Genomic DNA, 21,084 nt, shown 5'->3' with positions numbered 1-21,084 from the left:
TTGCCGGCACCAATTTCCCCTTGCCAGCACCAACTTCCCACTTGCCGGCACCAATTTCCCCTTGCCAGCACCAATTTCCCTCTTGCCGGCACCAACTTCCCCTTGCCAGCACCAACTTCCCACTTGCCAGCACCAACTTCCCCCTTGCCAGCACCAATTTCCCACTTGCCGGCACCAATTTCTCCTTGCCAGCACCAACTTCCCACTTGCCGGCACCAATTTCCCTCTTGCCGGCACCAATTTCCCTTTGCCAGCACCAATTTCTCCTTGCCAGCACCAACTTCCCACTTGCCAGCACCAACTTCCCCCTTTCCAGCACCAACTTTTCTCCTTCCAGCACCAAAAGATTTACAACATGCCTTGCCCACATCAAGCAGTTCAAATTCTTCATAAGCCTTAATAATTTTCCCAATCAAGTTACAGGCAACCAAAATTCACTTTCATGCTATCAAACTCCTAGCAAATGAGACTTCTCATGCTTTGAAGCTTCTCAACAAGAGAATACGTTAGCCAAAATCAAGCGCCGGAAAGGTACTCATAAACAAAAGGAGGCGCCGGAAGCATAAATTTTCCCAGTCAAGTCATGATTTTCCCAGTCAAGTCAAGGTGCAAGCGACCAACACTCACCTTCACGCTATCAAGTTCATAGCAAATTCACAGGGCATAATACCAATCCACATGCCAAGCAATTACATTTCATTAAGGTATTCCAAGCAATTTATGCCTTTCAAGCAAATTGAAGAATTCATGCTCTTACAACAATACCATTCAACATCATATTGTCACAACAATATTGCTCAAAATCATGCTTTAGAAATATCCAGATTAGCACTCAATGTCAAGATAAAGGAGATGCTCAATTCTCAAAATTCAAAGCAACATGCCAAGCAAGACAGATACGTGAAGCCATTCGTGGGGAGAATTCTTTACTGAGCACTAGAGGAAAGCCCAAATACCCAAATTATTGAAGTAATGGCGGTTGTCTGTTAAATTCTACAAGTTTCCAGCACCTAAAGCATAATTATGCAAATATCAGTTTTCTTCTTCGCCGAAGCACAAATGTCCAACTCAAAGAAAAAAAAAATCATGTCATAAAGTGATATGAAGATACAAATTTTCAAGGCAGATCATCAATAAATCAAGCAAGGCTATCATGCAAGGAACAAAATTTAAGCCAAGCAAAACAAAGATTGTCTTTTTCAACAAGCATATCAGCAAGATAAATACAACATGTCAAGCAAGGCTCTTGCTAATGAAGGTACCTGATCAAACTACAACCACAAGTCGCGAGTCAAGCTACAATCACAAGCTGCAAGTCAATCTATCCCATGCTAGGCTGGAAATAAGGAAATAATAATCTCTTATGCAAAGCACTTCCAAAACATGCAAGATACAGGCAGGCTTACCAAATCAAATTAATCAAGCTTCAAAGCAGATCATTTCCAAACCACGCTAGTCGAAGCTTGTATCAAGTGAACAAGCTCATTCGCTAAGATGATGTAAATCAAACAAAGAAACTAGAGTTGGATGAGCATTCGTAAGGGATACTTTGAATTTCTACATATGAAAATGCACTTGGGGGCTGGGCAGCAAATACTTCCATGTCACCAAAACACCAACTCCGAAACTCCAAGCAAGCCTACTAGCTATTATCACCAGGAACTCTACCACCACTTATAAGCCAAACACAGTCCCCATTAACCTTCATGCTTACCGCTGTTACCAATAATTGTTTTTTCAAAACCATTATTGAACACCATTGTGAAAAGCCAAGCCATTATACTTACCCCCATAACAAATGTAAAAGTCATCAATACTCACTGTCCTAGACATTCAAACGAAGTCATGCAAGTCGATCAGACAAGCCAAGCTAAGCCAAGCAAAAAATCAAGGAAACAAGAGTACGACATATCAAAGTAAATAATTGGGGTTATCATGCTATCCCCAATTCACTTGAAGAAATCATGTAAAGGCATTGAAGAACATGAGCATGCTCATACAAAAGCGAGAGCAATTTGAAAGAAGCCCAAAAAGAAGGGGGAATGGGTCTTGGATGTTGTTCTGGAGAAATTGGTCATCAAGCAAAGTGGTGATGCATGGAGAACAGTGCTCAATTCTTGCCTTCCAGTGCTTCACCTAATTGACACAAGACGTTCCATCCCGTATGTCATCAAACAAATTCAAGAATTACTGGGGGTATCTTGTGCTTTGGATCAAGCAGTTCAGCGCCTCTCAACGGCAGTAACAATGGTGGCTAAAGGTGTTCTGAAAGAGCATCTTATCCTCCTGACAAATAGCATAAACAACATGCAAGATAATAGGCCGGCTCATCAATCAAGCAATTGACAAAATCGCATGGCACGATATCAATTCACATAGCATATACCATGTCCACGCATCAAGCTCGTAATTAAAGGAATGAACGAGGCCAATGCTCAATGCAAAAGCATGCCAAGCAAAACTTACACACAAGCTTTCCAACCATTCTAGCTGGGACACCTAACCCCTAAAATAACTCACAACCTTCCAAGCAAACTCAGTGACATAATCATAAATTCAGACAAGATGGGGAAGCAATTCTTGGCGATCCAAAGCAATTTCTGCAAAACACCAAAAACAATCCAAATTGTGAAACTCAGAAAATCAAAAAATTATCAAAAAAAATGCAGAAGTAAAGAATCAGTGGCATGATCGTGAAGAAAAATCATGCTACCATTGCGACAAAGGTATAGCCCAAGCCACATCATGCAGTGATCAAAGCGAAAGTTTATATCATTTTCACAAATATCACAAGCACAACATACCAGGCATACAAGCAAAAGCCAAGCGTACACACCAATGCCAAGCATACATTTCAATTCTAAGCATGCAAGCCAATATCAAGCATACGAGTCATTGTCAAGAATGCAAGGCAATACAAAAGCCATAACCATGCTAAATCAAGCATCTCTAGTCCCTCAAGCAAATGAATCATGCAAGCTAAGCTCATCAGAGAAAATTCAACCAAGCATTATCCTCTATGTCAGGCCAACTCTTGGTAACTCCAGTCAGTGATCTCCAAAATTACAGTGCCTAGGAAAGTTCTTCAAGGCGACACTTTCAGTGTCTAAGAAGATTGGGTTTTAAGCGGGACCATTGTGACCCTTCCAACCTTCCCGGAAAAGACCTGGCTGTGATTTCAGAAACTATTAACTGGAAAGAACCAACCACGCCAAGCCACTGCCATTCATTTTGGGCTAGAAATTGATTATTCGGACCATTTCAAAGCTCTTTCATGGCCCCAATAATCAAGGGGGCTAATGTTGAGGCCCAAAATGTTACGAGAAGCCCAAAGGTGTCTTAAGCCCAATATAACATACAATAATTGCTTCATGCTAACCCAAATTGTATTTTGGGAATTAATTCATTAATTAAATATACAAATAATGTACATGCCATGCCAAGCAAATAATACATTTTCTTATGCTAAACCACCCGACAAGCTTAAGTGGGCCCAAGCCACATATATGTCTGGGGCTTGCTGAGCGGGTTGTGGTGTGGATGGTTACAAGGATCCATGAGGCCCATTAAAGGTTCAAAAGAATGGAGATTTTGGGCTGCTTGGGAGCCCCAAAATCCAAGCCCATTTTCTTGAGCCCGTTGAATGGGTAAGCAGAGAACACAGCCAACCTTCCAGCATTAAAGCCAAAGCTATCACGCGTTTTCCTCGAGCACTTAACCTACCAGCATTAAAGCCCATCTCTCACCGTCTCAACAATCCCTATTAAAAGCCTTAGACCAACGGCTGCTCCTCCAACGCCTATAAAAGGAGGCCTTAACCAAGAAACCAGGGGGGCCGGCATGAGCAAGCATATTCTCATTGCTGCCGGAAAGCACCTAGCTTTAGCCATTCCAAACCCAGAAACAACAACCGTTCTTGCTGTCATACCCTTGCTGCGTGCTCACCCCAAAACACCCCAAGCTTCAGCCATTCCAAACCCAGAAACAAGCCCTAGCTATCCCAAGCTTAGACATACCAAACCAAGCAGAGGCAAGCTTATCCTCCACTTTCCAGAAAACTCATTGCTGTAAACACACAAAGCCCAAGCCTTCCTCCATCATACTTGTCTTCTTTTATAAACCACTCCAAGCTATAAACATCCTCCAAAAAACTATCTCAAGCCATCCCAAAACCAACCAACATAGAACAAGCCATAGTCTCACCGCTGGAAAACACTCAAGCTTAACCCAGAAACTATCATCTTCTTCTGCCGGCAACCAGAAACCATTTCAAGCCCTAAAATGTCTTTTACCCAGCATCCTGTTGTTAATATTATGTTAACTCGCAATTGTACGGGGCAATTAGTAGTATAGCAAGACAAGTACGAGGTCGTACCCACGAAGACTGAGAAGTTAAAACTAGTTATGTACTTAGATTCCCAAATTCAAGAAAGTAGGAGGTTATGTCTAAAACAGAATTTAAAACAAGAGTGGTTGTGATTGTTGAACAAAAGAAGCAAAATGAAATTTCAAACAAAAACAAGTAAACAAATGTAACAAAGAGTGGTTTTAAGAATTGGAAAACAGATTTTGAGACTAGGGCATTCGAATCACCATAACAATTCAATTCTGGGTTATAAAGATTCAAGTAACAAGTCTAATTTAGATTCAAAGATTGATTCTAGCTAAAGTATGATTAGGCCATGGTGTTTGGTCCTAACCTTGTGTTCCTAATTCCCTAATTTGATCATTTGTTGTCTAACCTAAAATTAAGCATTAGGAACCCATTAAGCATAGAAGAACATTTTAAACAACCAAGTATGTATCTAATCCCTGTTGTCGAATGTCCATACATACTCTTCCTATTCATAGTTCAATTCGAATTAAAGCATGGTGTATACTCTTAATTCAAACCAAGATAGTTAACAAACAAGTTCTAATGGTGATTAATCATTCAAACAAGCATGTTAACTTATAAGCATAATGAATAAGAACATGAATCATGAATCAAACTTGAAACTCCAAACTTATAAACCCAGAATATTCATGTTAGGTTACATCGAAGCCCTAGTTATGGATTTAGGTACTCATAATGGAAAAGAGACTTGAACAGAAATGAGAAAACATAATGAATGCAATAAGAGTAGAAAAACCCTTTTTCTGAAGTTCTTGTGGTGTCCAAGGCTTCTCCAAGTGCTTCTCCACTTCTAATGCTTCTCCAAGAGCTTCCCCACTTCTAGAAAGATGTATGAAAGATATGGAGGTGATTTGGGATGAGTTTGAGTGAGTGGTGATGGCTAAGGAAGATGAAATTCGTAGGGAAATGGAAGAGAGGTTTGCTGGAGTTGTTTTGGTGATTGTTGGAGTGTTTGGGATTTTGAGAGTGTTTGAGGATGGCTAGAGTGAATTGTGGGGTTGTGAATCCCAAGATTTGTTGTGTCTTGAATGTGGAATGGATGTGGTATTTATAGGGAGAGGGGAGTGATAAATCTGAATTCAATATGGCTAATGCATACAACACTTGCATTATAAAAGATGAATTGGTTGATGCACTTCACTAATGCATACAACACTTGCATTATAAAATCTGAATTGGTTGATGCACTTCACCAATAAATCCCACCAGTAGCCCTAGCTCATCTTCATGTCACCATGACCAAGCTTCCAACCAGCTACAATAGCTCATGCCTAGCTCACCATGACCAAGCTTCCAACCAGCTCATCCTCATGTCAGCATGACTAGCAACTTCAAGGGCTTACAACTTGGGCTTCTCTTAAGCAAATGACGACTTTAAGATGTCCATTGTGAAGTTCAGAATGTGTATGATCCAACCACACAAGTATTGGCCCAATCCAAGCTCGGAGGAGGAAGTTAAGGCCGAAACAAATTGCTAACTCGTTTTGCTCGCTGACAAAAATCCATCCTGAGCATGGTTCGGTGTTTGCTAGGTTACGGACTCCAGAGTTATCCAATGGGGCTGAATTTTGGATATGTTATAGTACACATCCATTGGAACAACTTTCATGAAGAATGCGGCCTCATCCGAGCTGTGTAGGTTGCTGAAACAGATCTTGCAATGTGACCCACGAAACTGGACTGTAGGAAAAATGAGTTTGTCTTTAAGCTCTTCTTCCATTCATCCAAATTAGGCCTTAACATGCTTGAATTGCATGAATTATGCTCTCTTGCTCTATTGGCCTACAAAACACACAAAGGGAGGGAAATAAATTAGAATTATAGGAACTAAGCAAAAGAAGTAAGTAAATTGGGCATGTATATGTATGAAATTATGAGCTTAACACATCCCATTTCAACTCAAGCAAACGCTCTCTCTTGCTAAACTCATGGAGACTTAGCTCCCACACCGCAAGCCTCTCATGCCAAGCTCTTCCATTTTAATTCATCGAAACGTGCTCTCATGCCAAGCTTGTATATTCTCTGTACAACATGAACTCTTTCCGGAGCCATCTCACACCGTTCCATAAGCTGCCGTATGTTTTCCACCAGCTGCTGTATGCCATCCCAGCTGCCATGAACTCCGTCTTCTTCGAACATCTCCTCCAGCACTACTCCACTACCTGCAACACATACTCCACTTCAAGAAAAGCACTTCCAATACAACAAAATCAAGCAAAATCATTCCAGAACTTGTTATACATCAAAACCTGCAAGGAGCCACTAAAGATGACCAGAATATTCCCTAAGAATCAGCATTCTTTCGGGATATTTTAGGGCCTAGTCCTCGAACCCAGGCAAAGGGGCAATGTCACTCTTTCTTTACAGCGGCCCAAATCCATCTAGAGCTGTTGTAACAAAAAGACCCCCACAAGAGTTCCAGTTCAGTAACAGAATGTAATCATGTTTTCCAATTTTGTTATTCAAATTTCCTTGATGTCTAGGGTTTGGTTTTCTTTGAAATCAGCTATGGGATGCAGACTTTTTTATTTGTATTCTGTCCATACCTTGGTGTACGGGTGGGCGCGGGTAAGTATGGAACGGTAGAGAGCTCTTCCGTTAACCGTACCAAACTTTTCAGTAGACCAATTTATCTTCCGTTAACCAACCATTAAATCCTTCAACCGTTCGGTTAGTTAACTGTAAGTTCGGATTGGGTTGGTTCGGTAGGCCGGTAGTACCATTTAACAAAAACCTCTTGAGAATAAAAATATTTATTACTAATACCAAGTTGAAAAACTCAAACTCAAGCCCTAGAAAAAAATACTCATTCAAGCTTGTAGAACAATATGGTAAGATAAAGCTTTTATAGAGGATGAAAAAGTGAAGGCTCCCTTTTTTTTTTGATGAGAAAAGGGGGTTAAAGAACCCCAAAGGAAAAAACACACAGATTACACAACATTTATCAAACGGGTCTTAGCAACCCCCAGCGAATCATCAATCAACAGGTTGCCAATCCAAACAGGGCTATCATCAAGGTACCAATACCCCATGTCAAGGTTGTGACTCCAAGTAGCTAAACCATCTGCAACAGAATTCCTCTCTCTATAAATATGTTGAATGTCAACCCTTCTAAACTGGTTCATGATCCTCTTGCAATTACTAACCAGGCCAGCAGTAGGATGAAAATTATCCACCTTAGCATTCTGTATGAGTTTCACAGCAATAGCTGAGTCCATTTCAATAACAACATCATCAACATGTTTTTCCATAGCAAGCTTTAGGCCAAAAAACAAGCCCCATAACTCAGCTTCAAGAATTTTTCCTTTCCCCAAATTGACAGCAAACCCACCAAGCCATTGTCCTAGGTGGTCTCTGAGAACTCCTCCAGCACCAATAGCTCCAGTACTTTCTTTGCGGGATCCGTCCACATTTAGTTTAACCACCCCCAAAACAGGGGGAATCCAAGCCAGCATGACATGCACCCTATCAATATTATTCTGGATGGCAGCAGTAGCTTTAATCCATTCCTTAGCATCAGACAAAATTATTTCTCGCATATTATAAGGTAGCGATGCTTCATTTTTAAAGATAAACTCATTCCTCCATTTCCATATGTGCCAGCAGATGAACACAAATAAAATTTTCCAAGGGATCTGAGAGGATTGTACCTTAGAGCACAGGTTGTTTAAAAGCCAAGGGTGTATCTCAGCTTGGTAGAAGGAGGAGTCAAGAATATTAACAATAAATAAATTCCACACTCTTCTTGCTCTAGGGCAGTCCCGCAGGATATGCATGGTTGATTCAATAGGCCACTCACAGATGTTACAATCCGGATTTGCAGTTAAATGCCTGTGAGTACGCTGTTCATTCGACAAAATTTTTTCCTGGAAAACCAACCAGAAGAAAATTTGAATCTTGGGAGGGATTCTGAGTTTCCATAGCACTTTCCACCAAGGATGTAACCACGCTGTCCCTTTGAAAAGTAAGTTGTACGCCGACTTGACAGAGAACAACCCATTAGGAGTAGGTTTCCAGATTTGGCAGTCCTTTAACCGCCCCCCAAAGTCAGCAGGACAATTTATAATTTTCTGGACCCAATCCTCAGGAAGCACACTTTGTAGCTTTTCTACATCCCACCAGCCATTAGTAAAGAAATCTGAGACAGCAACATTCAAATCTCTATCAGGAGTAGCATCCACATGGTAGATAAGAGCTTCATCGCATAACCATTTGTCTTTCCAAAAGTTGACACGATCTCCTTTTCCAAGCCTCCAGGTCAATCCTTTATCAATAATTTGAGCACCAAATAAAATCCCCTTCCACGTGGGAGAGCAGTTATTCGTAGGAGTCAAAGGAGGTTCACAAAAGGGATGACCCTTTAAGTATTTTTTCTCAAAAATCTGAGACCACAAGCCCTCCTCCTTCTTCAATAATCTCCAGGCACTTTTAGCTAGAAGGGCTTGGTTCATATGATGAGTTTTCTTGAAGCCAAGACCACCATGGCTCTTAGGTCTACTTGCAATGTCCCACTGACATAGATGAATTTTCTGTTTCTTGTCACTGCCTCCCCAAAAAAAATTCCGATTTAATCTATCAAGATCCCCACAAATACTCATAGGCAGTTTGACAGTTTGCATAGCATAAATAGGAATAGCAGAGGTGACAGCTTGGATTAGAGTTGCTCTACCTGCAATAGAAAGTACTTTACTTTTCCAGGATGCAAGTTTAGCGTGCATTTTCTCCACAAGCTTGCAGTAGGTGGCCTTATTCACCCTAGTGTGCAACAGAGGCATCCCCAAGTACTTGCCTAAATTATTTGTGAGAGGTGAGCCAGAAATAAAACTGATTTCAGCCGCTAACTCCTTATTAGTATTCGGGGAACAGTAGATAGCTGAATTCTCAAAATTGACAATTTGGCCCGAGGCTTTGCAGAAAATCTCAAGGCATTGTTTCATGACTCTAGCCTGCTGCGTGCTCGCTTCAGCAAAAAGAATCAAGTCGTCGGCGAAGAACAAATGGGATACAGCAGGCCCAGTTCGAGCAGAATTTACTGGTTTCCAAGTACGCTTCTCTACAGCATCTACAATGAGATGTGATAGTTTTTCAATACAAAGGACAAAGAGATAAGGTGAGAGGGGGTCACCTTGTCGAATACCATTTTTAGGAGTGAAGGTCTCAGTGAGTTCCCCATTTACACACACTTGATAAGTGACAGAAGAGACACACTGAAGGATCAAAAGAATCAGATTAGGTGGAAGCCCAATTTCATTAAGAACCATTTCGATGAAACTCCAACTAAGTCTGTCATAGGCTTTAGACAGGTCGATCTTCCATGCTATTAAGCCTTTTTTGCCCTTAGTATGCCTGAATTTATGCATGAGTTCTTGAGCAATCAGAATGTTGTCAGTAATATGTCTTCCAGGAACAAAGCTAACTTGATGAGGGCTTATGAGCTTTGGCAGAATAGGCCTCAATCTAGCAACAATCACTTTAGAAATAACCTTATAGAGAGTGCAGCAAAGGCTAATGGGTCTAAAATGCATCATAAGCACAGGATTTTCTAGTTTAGGAATAAGGGTTATCAAGGTAGCATTCAAACCTGTGGGAATTCTGCAGTCACTGAAGGCTTGGGCGACCATCTTATAGATATCCTCACCACACAACTTCCACTGATTTTGATAGAAGCAAGCAGGGAACCCATCTACACCCGGGGTTTTCAGGCCACCAATGTTGAAAAGGCTATCCTTGACGTCGCTGATATCAATATTAGCCCCCAAAGAAGCTAGATCATTCTCCATAATGCTGGGAAATAAATTAGGCATAGTGGGTAAGTTGTAATCCCGGTGGTTCTCAGAGAAAAGGTCAAGGAAATAATTCACAGCAAGGTCTTTTATACCATTAGCATCCTCCACCCAAATACCATTATCCATCTTTAATTTTTCAATTCTGTTTTTTCTTCTTCTGATGATGGTAGTTAAGTGGAAAAACTTGGTGTTTCGGTCCCCTTCTTGCAGCCATTTCACTCTTGATTTCTGCTGCCAGAATAAAGCCTCTTGTTCCAAGACTGCATTATAGTCCCCAATTAGAGAATTTTCCAAAAGGCTGAGGTAAGGATTAGGCATGTGACACAAAGCTTTTTGGATACCATTGAGTCTAGCAAGGAGCTCGGCTTTCCTTTGCTTCAAATGGCCAAACACAGTATGGTTCCAAAGTTTGAGGGGCTCCACCAGACTACAAGATTTCTCCAAAGCAGACCCAGCATATTCTTTCCACAGTTGAGAAATAAAATCACGAAAATGATCATGCTTTAGCCACATAGCTTCAAATCTGAAAGGCCTAGAGCTGGGGCAGGACGCAATTCGCGATTTGAGGCAGATTTTAATAGGACAGTGGTCAGACTTGGTCTTCGGGAGGTGGTGCACAAAAGCTTCAGCAAAATACCGCCTCCATTGAATGTTGCAAATACCTCTATCAATTCTTTCAAAGACCCTTTTGTTGCTCCAAGTAAATTTGGGTCCAGAAAAACCTAAGTCGATCATATCATTTTCATCAAACCACTTTCTAAAACCCTTGAGTCTGCATAAAGGAGATCCCCCTGCTTTATCATCTAGGTGAAGCATATCATTAAAATCACCAGCAACAAGCCAAGGCATTTGGTGGCAGCTGGCAATAAAATTGAGATAATCCCACAACTTATCCCTTTTGGTAATGCAAGGACTAGCATAAATAGCAGTGAAGAGCCAGGTATGTTGGCCCGGCCAAGACACAGCAGCAGAAATAGACTGGTTGGACGTGCCAAGAATCTCAACTTTCACGTTGTTTTTGTTCCACAAAAGCCAAAGACCACCAGAGAAACCCACGGGGTCTACCACCTCATAATCAGTAAAACCCAAGGAGTGAATCACTTTGAGAGCCTTGTTTCCACCAATCCTTGGCTCACAGACAAAAAGAATATCTATATGGTGCAACTTAATTAGCTCCAGCATAGTAATTCTAAATTTGGTGCATGCTGCACCTCTGACATTCCAGCATAAAATATTCATTAAAAACGAGAGGAGACAAGCAAAGTCACCTAAGGTGTTAACCCAGAATTAGAGGTCTGACGTCTTACCTCCAGCCAAAATGGAGGTAATAACTGTCCCAGCCGCATCAAAAAAGTGATCTTGGCCTTCAGAAAGGTCCATACCTTCCACTTGATAGAAATCATTAGGATCAGAGGATGTCAAGGAAACTTCATTGTTAATATTAGGCTTGATTGCCCCTGCCAGCGCATCATCCTCAAGGTCAATATTTGGCGGTTGGTGTCCAAAAATGAATCCATCATTTTCCTGTGGGACATTCTGGTCACTCCCACCTATGGTCACCGGATCACTAGCTGGTCTCAGTTTGGACAAACTTTTACCACTTGACACAATCTTCCCTTTATTCAAAACTCCAGCCTGTGTAACATCCATAACACTTACATTTTGTTGATTGAAGTGTGCCCCTTTGGAGCTAGAAGCCATGTGATTATTTGAGATTTCTTTCAAGGCCGTTCTTGCACCAGCTTTAGGAGTCTTAGATTTAGTCCATACCTTTTCATTGTATTCAAAAACAGACCGTGCAGCACCCTGCGTTCTTGTAATAGGACCATCATCCTTTGCAGTATCAGTCCCAGAGTTTTCGCCCATATTTCCTAGCACATCAAAACGGGATCCTTGATTCTTAGGGGCGAAAGTTTGTCCATCCGAGTTCTTTAGGCCATTCTTAGGTTTCCTTCGAGGTGGAACGTTCATCCACGGGCCTCTCAAATTCTCCACATCTTTCTCAGAATGTTCCGCCCCCATAGCAGTATCTGAATTTACTTTCCCTTGTCCAGAGCCATGTTCTCCAGTCACATCTGCAGTTGGCTTCTCCTTAAGCCTACAATTTTCACGCTTGTGCCCATAGTGCCCGCATAGATAGCAAATATCTGGTAGGCCTTCATATTCAATATTATACCAAGTTTGGTTTATCTGGATAAAAGCATCCAAAGGTTTGGATAAATCAAGTTCAACACAGAGGCGAGCAAATTTACCTCTGTTCTGGCTAGTAGTGAGAGCATCAATCTTTAGAAGCTTACCCAGGGTGGAGCCAATTCTCTTTAGTGCCCAGACATCAAAACATTCCAGTTGGATAGCAGAGACTCTAATCCATGCCGCCATTCGGGTTATATGGGCTGTTGTAGGACAGAAACCTTGTTTCCATTTTTGAAGCGTTAAATATTGCCCAGCGATAATCCAAGGCCCCTCAGTAAGTACGTAGTTCAGGTCCTCTTCTAGATCAAATCTGACAACATAAAAGTCGTTCACAAGGTCGACCAATTTCCAGTTACCCTTGAGACTCCATTTCTGTTGCAAACGGTCGTGGATATAATTGTAGGTGTGCGAGCGGCCTAATAATTTGATGATTAACGAATTCTTCCACGGTTGACAAAGCCTGTTCATCGCTCGATCTGAGAATTGAATGCTTGGTCCTCTATCACCCCGTGAGATCACCACATCCTCAACATCATTGAGATCTTCATAATCCAATATTAGGGACTCCACAGCAATACCTGCGTTTTTAACCATCTTCACTTTATTCATAAGCTTATCACGAAAGCTTCCAGATTTCAGATTCGGCGATGTATTCAAACCCGCCTCAACCCCAGGCACCGGTGCCGACAACGGGTTTGGTTCAACAGCATTCTCTACGTTCAGATCTTCAGAAGGGCGAGATCGCTTGGTAAATCGAAAATTTTCCATCGGGAATCCAGGAGAACCTTCAGCCATGGTTCGATTCACTAAATACCTTATGGGATCAGAGAGAAGGGTGCAGCTTGGCTGAGGAACCACCGAGTGCGGCAGCTCTCAGCCAGGAGAGTTCACGAAAAGAGGACTTCTGAAAAAAAAACTTTTCAGCATGCGCGTGAGGCGCGTGTCAGCTTCAGCTTCTTCAAAACTATTTTTCTCAAAAGAGTCCTAGCTTTTGAACATTTTTAAATTTAAAGTGAAGGCTCCCTTAAGAAACCAATGTGGCGGTCTTGTATCTACACAAACAGCAAGCCCCACATTTTTTTAATAAAAAAAAGTAGCTTTATTATCTTGTTTTCCTCTTGATGGCTAAGGAAGAATAAGCTGACACATTAATTAGTACTCCATCTTTATAATTATATGTAGATGTTTTATGGTGTCATGTTACATGTATTTATATTTAAATAATAATTTATTTTTATTGTTCGTTTTGGTATGGATTTCCACGGTATGAGATAACCGTTAACTAAACCAAATTTTTTGGATTGGATCGGTACGGAAGAATTAAAAAATAAAAATAAAAATTTAACCAAACCAAAACAAACCATCGGTACGGTACAGTCGGTACACGGATTTTTCAGTTGAGATGCCCACCCCTACCCTAGTGTTTTGATTTCCTTTTTCTTAAGTGTATTCCTTAACGAATCAACTGTGTTCAAAGATTTGCTTCAAGCTGAAGCCGTGAAATATGGGCCTCCTATTGCCGATTGATTTTGGATTGAATGTTCTAATTTGAAAACTTAATAATAACTTGTGAAGCCATATATAACTCTAGTTGCAAGATTCCCCAGCTTACACCTTACCCAGTTTCGTGTCTGAATTTTTCATTACACATTATGTTTAGACATACGTATTGATTCTCGTATTTCTATATATGTGTCTGAATTCTTCCCCATGTTTTGAAATAAATCTACTGAGTTATACACTTCGTATTATATATCTCTTCTGATTATTGTACATAGTTTTAAGACTGTTTTGTAATCCTTCAGATAAATATTTTTCAATGCACATTTGATTAGGTCGGACCTCTTGCGCCACGCTCCTGTAGAATGCATTTAATTGGTTTGGAAGTGGGATCTTGATCATTATGTTGATTTAACAACCTGTTATGGAAAAAAATTGGTACAAAGAAAATTAAATGCAGCCTCTGTCAGAAATGTGATGTTTTTTTTTCTAAAATGACAAAAACCCAATTGCCCAAAAGTGCCAAAATAGTAAAATTCACAAATCACTACAAAACCTCTCCATACAACTGACAAAACAAACCCAGAACAAGAAAGGGGGGGAAAAAATACAAAAACAATGTCAATTGAAGGAATTAATTTAAAAAATTATAATCATTTTTTTCTTTAAAAGATAATTAGAATGCAATTAGAATTAAATTAGTACCGTGTTAATACCAGCGAGCAAGGTGTTAAGCTTGGGCTTGGAGGCCAAGAGGAGGTGGAGGGAGCGCGTGGTGACGAAGCCGACATCGAAGGGCGGAGACAACGAGGGCACCTTTCACAGCGTGTACTCGACGCCCATGAAGAAGAGGAGGCCCATTGCGAAGACGCAGGGTATCCAATGGTGCTTGTCCACGTGTAGGACGTCATGCATCCTCCAGGTCATGAAGGAGGCCTTGCCGCCGTAGACACGGCGCTTCTTGGAGGAAAAAGAAGAAGAAGAAGACGACATGATCAGGTCCTGCACTTGGAGGACCTCCGAGTTGTGGTTTGTGGGAACGACGTGAAGGGACTTGCCGTTTGAGGCCCTTTTGTGCGTGGCTTGAGAGCTGAAACGGCGCCGTTCATTTGGGGGATGCAACGGGAGTAATGTGGGGATTGGATTGGAGATAGAGGCGCTTTTTTGATGAAGCGAGATTGCTGGGGCGTGGATATGGTGATATTTATATAAATTAGAATTTATATTTAATTTAATTTCTTTTGCCAAAAGGAAATATTTTGTTTCATTTTCCCTAGTTGATTAGGATTTATCCTTAAATTTCTGCACATTAATTTTTAATTCCTAGTAGGATTTGGATCATAATCAAAATTTCCAATTCCTATTAGGAATTGGATTATAATTTGATTCCTATATAAAGGCCTAGTTTTAGATTGTGCCTCAGGGAAGTTGTATCAAAACAAATAAAAAGAACCATGGAAAAACAAGATGATTATGTTGAGTATGTTCCAGTGGCGAAGCGGCGAGCAATGGAAGCTCATAAGATTCTTCAACGCAAGATAAAGTCTTTCGCGCTTGAAGAGAAGTCAGACAAGTTAAAGCTAGCTGCTCAGCCAAACCCTAGTCTCCTTGTTAAAGCACAGTCGGCAAAATCAAATATTGTTGCTGAAGACAAACCAAGCAGACCTAGTCTCCTTGTTAAATCATTAGAGATGAAGCATGAGGCTCCCAAGATTACTCCAATCCAGCAGATGGTGCAACAAGAGAAAGAGATTATTGACAACTTATCTGATCGCAAAACACTAATGTCAGTTGGTGAATTGGCAAAGGGAATCACTTATACCGACCCTATACCAACAGGTTGGAAGCCCCCATTGCATATAAGAAGGATGCCAATGAAGCAATGTGATTTGATTCGAAAGCAGTGGCATATCCAAGTTAGTGGTGAAGACGTTCCACCACCTATTAAGAATTTCAAGGACATGAGATTTCCTGAACCGATTTTGAAGACTTTGAAGGCCAAGGGTATTGTCCAGCCGACCCCCATTCAGGTGCAAGGTCTTCCGGTCATTTTATCCAGGAGGGATATGATTGGTGTTGCGTCTACTGGCTCAGGAAAGACATTGGTTTTTGTGCTGCCATTGATTATGGTTGCATTGCAAGAGGAAATTAGGATGCCAATTGTTCCTGGTCAAGGGCCTTTTGGATTGATCATTTGCCCATCAAGGGAGCTCGCAAAGCAGATTTATGAAGTGGTGGAAGAGTATCTGGTTCCTATGAGACAGGCTGGATATCCAAAGATAAGGCCTTTGCTCTGTATCGGTGGAGTGGATATGCGTTCGCAATTGGACATTATCAAGGAAGGTGTTCATATAGTTGTTGCTACTCCTGGGAGATTGAAAGACATGCTTGCAAAGAAAAAAATGAATCTCAATAATTGCACATATTTAACTTTGGATGAGGCTGATAGATTGGTAGATATGGGCTTTGAGGATGACATAAGACACGTTTTTGACCACTTTAAATCTCAAAGACAAACTCTCTTATTTTCAGCCACCATGCCCACAAAAGTTCTCAACTTTGCTAAAAACGCTTTGGTAAAACCCACCACCGTGAACGTGGGAAGACCTGGAGCTGCAAATTTGGGTGTAATTCAGGAGGTTGAGTATGTGAAGCAAGAGGCCAAGTTTGTTTACCTTCTTGAATGTTTACAAAAGACCGCACCACCTGTTATAATATTCTGTGAAAACAAAGCTGATGTGGATGACATTCATATATATCTTCTGATAAAAGGAGTTGATGCAGTGGGCATTCATGCAGGGATGGATCAGAAAGAAAGAGAGGATGCCATTTCTTCCTTCAAGAAAGGGAAGAAAGATGTCATGGTTGCCACTGGTGTTGTCTCAAAGGGTTTGGATTTTCCGGATATTCAACATGTCATCAATTATGACATGCCAGCACAGATTGAAGACTATATCCACAGGATTGGACGAACGGGAAGATGTGGCAAGACTGGAATAGCAACAACGTTTATAAACAAAAATCAAAGTGAGACGACACTTCTTGATTTGAAGCACCTCTTGCAAGAGGCAAAACAAAGGATTCCACCCGTGTTGGCTCAGCTTAATGATCCAATGGAATTAAATGCGGATGCAATTACAAATGCGAGCGGGGTTAAGGGCTGCGTTTATTGTGGCGGGCTTGGTCATCGTATCCATGACTGCCCCAAACTGGAGCATCAGAAAAGAATGGCAATTTCCAGCTCTAGAAGGGATTATTTTGGATCTGGTGGTTACAGAGGGGAAATATGATATTTTCGATATGTATGTAACTATATATATATAAGTTGAAAAGGTGACGAAAGTTTTTCTTTCTACTCTAACTTTAACACCCAATTTTTTTATAGTTCATCCTGTAATACTCAAGTATAGAGTGAAAGTTATGTACTAATTGAGACCAAGTATATTTTTTTTAGGCTTTTTATCACAAAACGTCCCTCACGTTTGCTAAACTATTAGATTCATCCTTAAAGTTTTTTTGTATCACTCATGGTCCCTAACGTTAATATAGGTGCTCTTAAATAGTCCCTCAGTCAAAAAAACTATTAAATTCAAGGATATAATCGTAAAATCAATTCAAAATATTATAAAAAATATATATATAAATTTCTCTCTCCCCTCTTTCTTTTTTATTTTCTTTCCTTCTCTCTCTCTCTTTTCTTCTTTCTTCCTCTCCCCGAGTTCAGAACTACAGCGGCGAAGAAGAGGATTAGGAGGGAGATCAAGCTTCTCTTTCTTGGGGTTGGGTTGGGATATTGGTGGGGATTGGGACGGGGATCGCCTTTTCAATGTTCTCCTGGGCTTGGGACTGGAATTGGGAGATTTGAAGCTGCTGTTGTTGTCAAGGCAGAGCATGGACAAGTGTTTGCCAACCACCGCTGCGTATTCTTCTTCTTCTTCTTCTGGTTTTGGGTTCTTAATGTTCTGGTCACTGCATTCAACCATTAATTCTTCTTGAACAAATTCTTATCTCTGAAATTAATTAATTCTTCTTCTTCTTCTGGTAGGGAGGGAGAGATTCTTGAGATTCTTGAATATTTTATTTTAATAATTGGATGCAGAGTTTCGAATGAAATGCCTCCTCTCTCTTATATAAATACAGCAATATATATATATATATATATATATATATATATATATTTAAAGGCATGTGAGAGTCTTTTCAACTTTCAACTTTGATAGTTGATGAAAGAAAGAGGAGAGAGAAGACTGAACTTGGGGAGAGGAAGAAAGAGAGAGAAGAGAGAAGGAAAGGAAATAGAAAAGAAAGAGGGGAGAGAGAAATTTATATATATATTTTATAATTTTAAATTGATTTTACAATTATATCCTTGAATTTAACAGTTTTTTTGACGGAGGGACTATTTAAGAGCACCTATATTAACGTTAGGGACCATGAGTGATACAAAAAAACTTTAAGGATGCAATCTAATAGTTTAGCAAACGTGAGGGACGTTTTGTGATAAAAAGCCTTTTTTTTATATAAGAAGCTTGCAGTCTCTCTGAAACCAAAGCTCCTTTCCCTATTTTAAAGGGCAAATAAGGATACCCTGTAAGTATAACAAAATAAAACAATTTTAGGAGACTTGGCAATTTACCAATTTAGCATTTACATAATTTCATTCTTATGTATTTCTTCTGTATGCTAACTGCTCGTCAATTCTATAATGAACTTTCTGGGAGAAATTTTTTTTTTCGGTATTTAAATCAGATATATATGGTCCTCAAATAAAGCTATGATTGCTGATTGTATCATGATTCTATGTTGAACACAGAGAGCTTCATTCTGATATGAAGTTGAGATTTAAGATATTACGAAAAGTTTACTTTCCAGAGATTGGAGACTCCTTGGTGTGAAAGCCAAAACTCTTTTGATATGAAGCCAATGCGTCTTTTACCACCTATTTCCTGTTTTTCCATTGTTTTCGCTCCCGCTAAATTACCCAAATACTTAATTCACCCATATCCTACATCAAGTTTGCCGACCCCTCTACTCAGTAAAGTCTGACATTGCATCATTTACCCTCAATTTCCCAACAGATTTGCCAATGGTTCCTCGATTTTGTAGATTGAAAGTGTTGGGTTTCATCCGCTGAACATACCCCTTTTCACTGAATGCCTGACAATTATATGCAAAGAAAACTTTAAGAAAAAAAAAACATGAAATACTGATAGTTTCTTTTCTTTTAAATTTTCCTTGTTCAGAAATAAAGGAGTAAAATATAACTTCATGAAAAAGAAGGTATTAGCGTATACCAAAAGCATTTCTTCATTTGGAATAACATCTATGTCATCAAGGTGGCCACTATCATCTAGAAAAGCATTTCCTCCAGCATTGAACGCCTTGGACTGGAAAACTTGCTTTTTAACTCATTTGCTTCTTGTTCAACAACTGATTGAAATAAAAAATATAAAAACAGAATTGTAATTCAATTTGAACCATATGGAGGCAATTAAAGTATCTTCCCTATAAACAGTATGATAGTCATCTTAAGAACATTTAACATCATTTCTAAACAAGGGTAGATGAAAAAAGGAAGAAGTGAAAATGATGATACAAAGACAGCCTATGCACCAATTTTTTTTCCATAACAGGTTGTTAAATCAACATAATGATCAAGATCCCACTTCCAACCCAATTAAATGCATTCTACACTGCCTTAACAGGAGCGTGGTGCAAGAGGTCCGACCTAATCAAATGTGCACTTTTGAAAATAATATAATACAAAGAAGCGCATTGAAAAATATTTATCTGAAGGATTACAAAACAGTCTTAAAACTATGTACAATAATCAGAAGAAATATATAATACAAAAGTGTATAACTCAGTAGATTTATTTCAAAACATGGGGAAGAATTCAGACACATATATAGAAATACGGGAATCGATACGTATGTCTAAACATAATGTGTAATGAAAAATTCAGACACGAAACTGGGTAAGGTGTAAGCTGGGGAATCTTGCAACTAGAGTTATATATGGCTTCACAAGTTATTATTAAGTTTTCAAATTAGAGCATTCAACCCAAAATCAATCGGCAATAGGAGGCTCATATTTCACGGCTTCAGCTTAGGAAGCAGATCTTTGAACACAGTTGATTCGCTAAGGAATACATTTAAGAAAAAGGAAATCAAAACACCAGGGTATGGACAGAATACAGATATTAAAGTCTGCATTCCAGAGCTGATTTCAAAGAAAACCAAACCCTAGACATCAAGGAAATTTGAATAACAAAATTGGAAAACATGATTACATTCTGTTACTAAACTGGAACTCTCATCTACTCCCAAAAAAGCCTCGCTAAGTAAGGCATTAAATAAACCCTACTCCTAAGAACCAAGTTCGAAAAAAATAATAGGTTCAGATTAGTTAAACCATAAGCCTCCTTAAACTTCTGTTGCACTAGACCCCAGGTGCCAAAAGAAATTTCACATGTTATAGGACAGAAATTTCATTGATCAAAAGAAGCAAACACAAAGCACATGACAAAAAATCTACTGCACCAAAAAATGTTCCTCGCAGCAGAAGCTAGAAAGCAAAAAAAAAAGAAAAACAACGGATGCAGAACAACAGAAGTTTAATGACAAAGCCAGAAAATCATGTCTCAGTGCTTTTGAACCACCACTTCTACTCAAGTTGAAGAAAATGAAAAACTCAAAAACATAGGGGAGCTCACAGCTCCTTAGACCAGATGATGCAATTGCATTGCTAGAAGATTCTCTTAGTATATGAATTAGCATCCAAATTATCCAGGCCCACAACAATGCCCTATTTCAACAAGAAAATACATATGAACTATGAGTTTTAGTGTGGTGACATAAATATAAATCCAGTAAAATAGTCACAATAACACAGCAGTACACAAAGACAAGCTACCAATATCTTAATGCTAGAATATTATAATCTCAACACAACAATGAATGAGTCAAGCATCAATACTTAGGAGTGAAGAACCAAATATTAACCGTTCACTGCATGCTTTAAAACCAAGAGTGCAAAATTAAATAAAAAACAGCAACCAGGTAGGTATGAGGTAAGACAAACTATCCAAGATTTGAAGCCATTAAATGTCCCAACAGAGTAATATGAAAGCAGAGCAAAAACATTATCCATCAAATCAGAATCTAAATTTTCCAATGAACGTTTTGCTGAATAGACTTACATAGTTAA

The 21,084-nt window shown here is 39.7% G+C and overlaps 1 protein-coding gene across 3 annotated transcripts; it reads left to right on the top strand.

The window, feature by feature from the left end:
- Positions 1-15,323: 15,323 nt before the first annotated feature.
- Positions 15,324-17,165, top strand: LOC110745556 (DEAD-box ATP-dependent RNA helicase 35-like). Of its 3 annotated transcripts, none has more exons than XM_088249616.1 (2): positions 15,324-15,466; positions 15,536-17,165. In XM_088249616.1, the coding sequence occupies exons 1-2, from the start codon at positions 15,330-15,332 to the stop codon at positions 17,163-17,165; spliced, it is 1,767 nt and encodes a 588-aa protein (XP_088105742.1). In that variant the 5' UTR covers positions 15,324-15,329. The 3 variants fall into 3 exon arrangements, with proteins under 3 accessions (XP_088105742.1, XP_088105741.1, XP_088105740.1); XM_088249615.1 differs by having other exon boundaries at positions 15,330-15,408; positions 15,619-17,165; XM_088249614.1 differs by having other exon boundaries at positions 15,330-15,477; positions 15,526-17,165.
- The last annotated feature ends 3,919 nt before the right edge of the window (positions 17,166-21,084 follow it).

This window comes from Prunus avium, chromosome 2, assembly GCF_965620075.1.
Source record: "Prunus avium chromosome 2, drPruAviu1.hap1.1, whole genome shotgun sequence".
Taxonomy (NCBI): domain Eukaryota; kingdom Viridiplantae; phylum Streptophyta; class Magnoliopsida; order Rosales; family Rosaceae; genus Prunus; species Prunus avium.
This window is presented reverse-complemented; position numbering and strand designations above follow the sequence as displayed.

Coding starts and splice junctions, on each gene's coding strand:
- LOC110745556 (XM_088249614.1), top strand. CDS start 15,330: ATGGAAAAACAAGATGATTATGTTGAGTATGTTCCAGTGGCGAAGCGG. Junction 15,478..15,525: donor AGCTGCTCAGCCAAACCCTA/GTCTCCTTGTTA, acceptor TTGTTGCTGAAG/ACAAACCAAGCAGACCTAGT.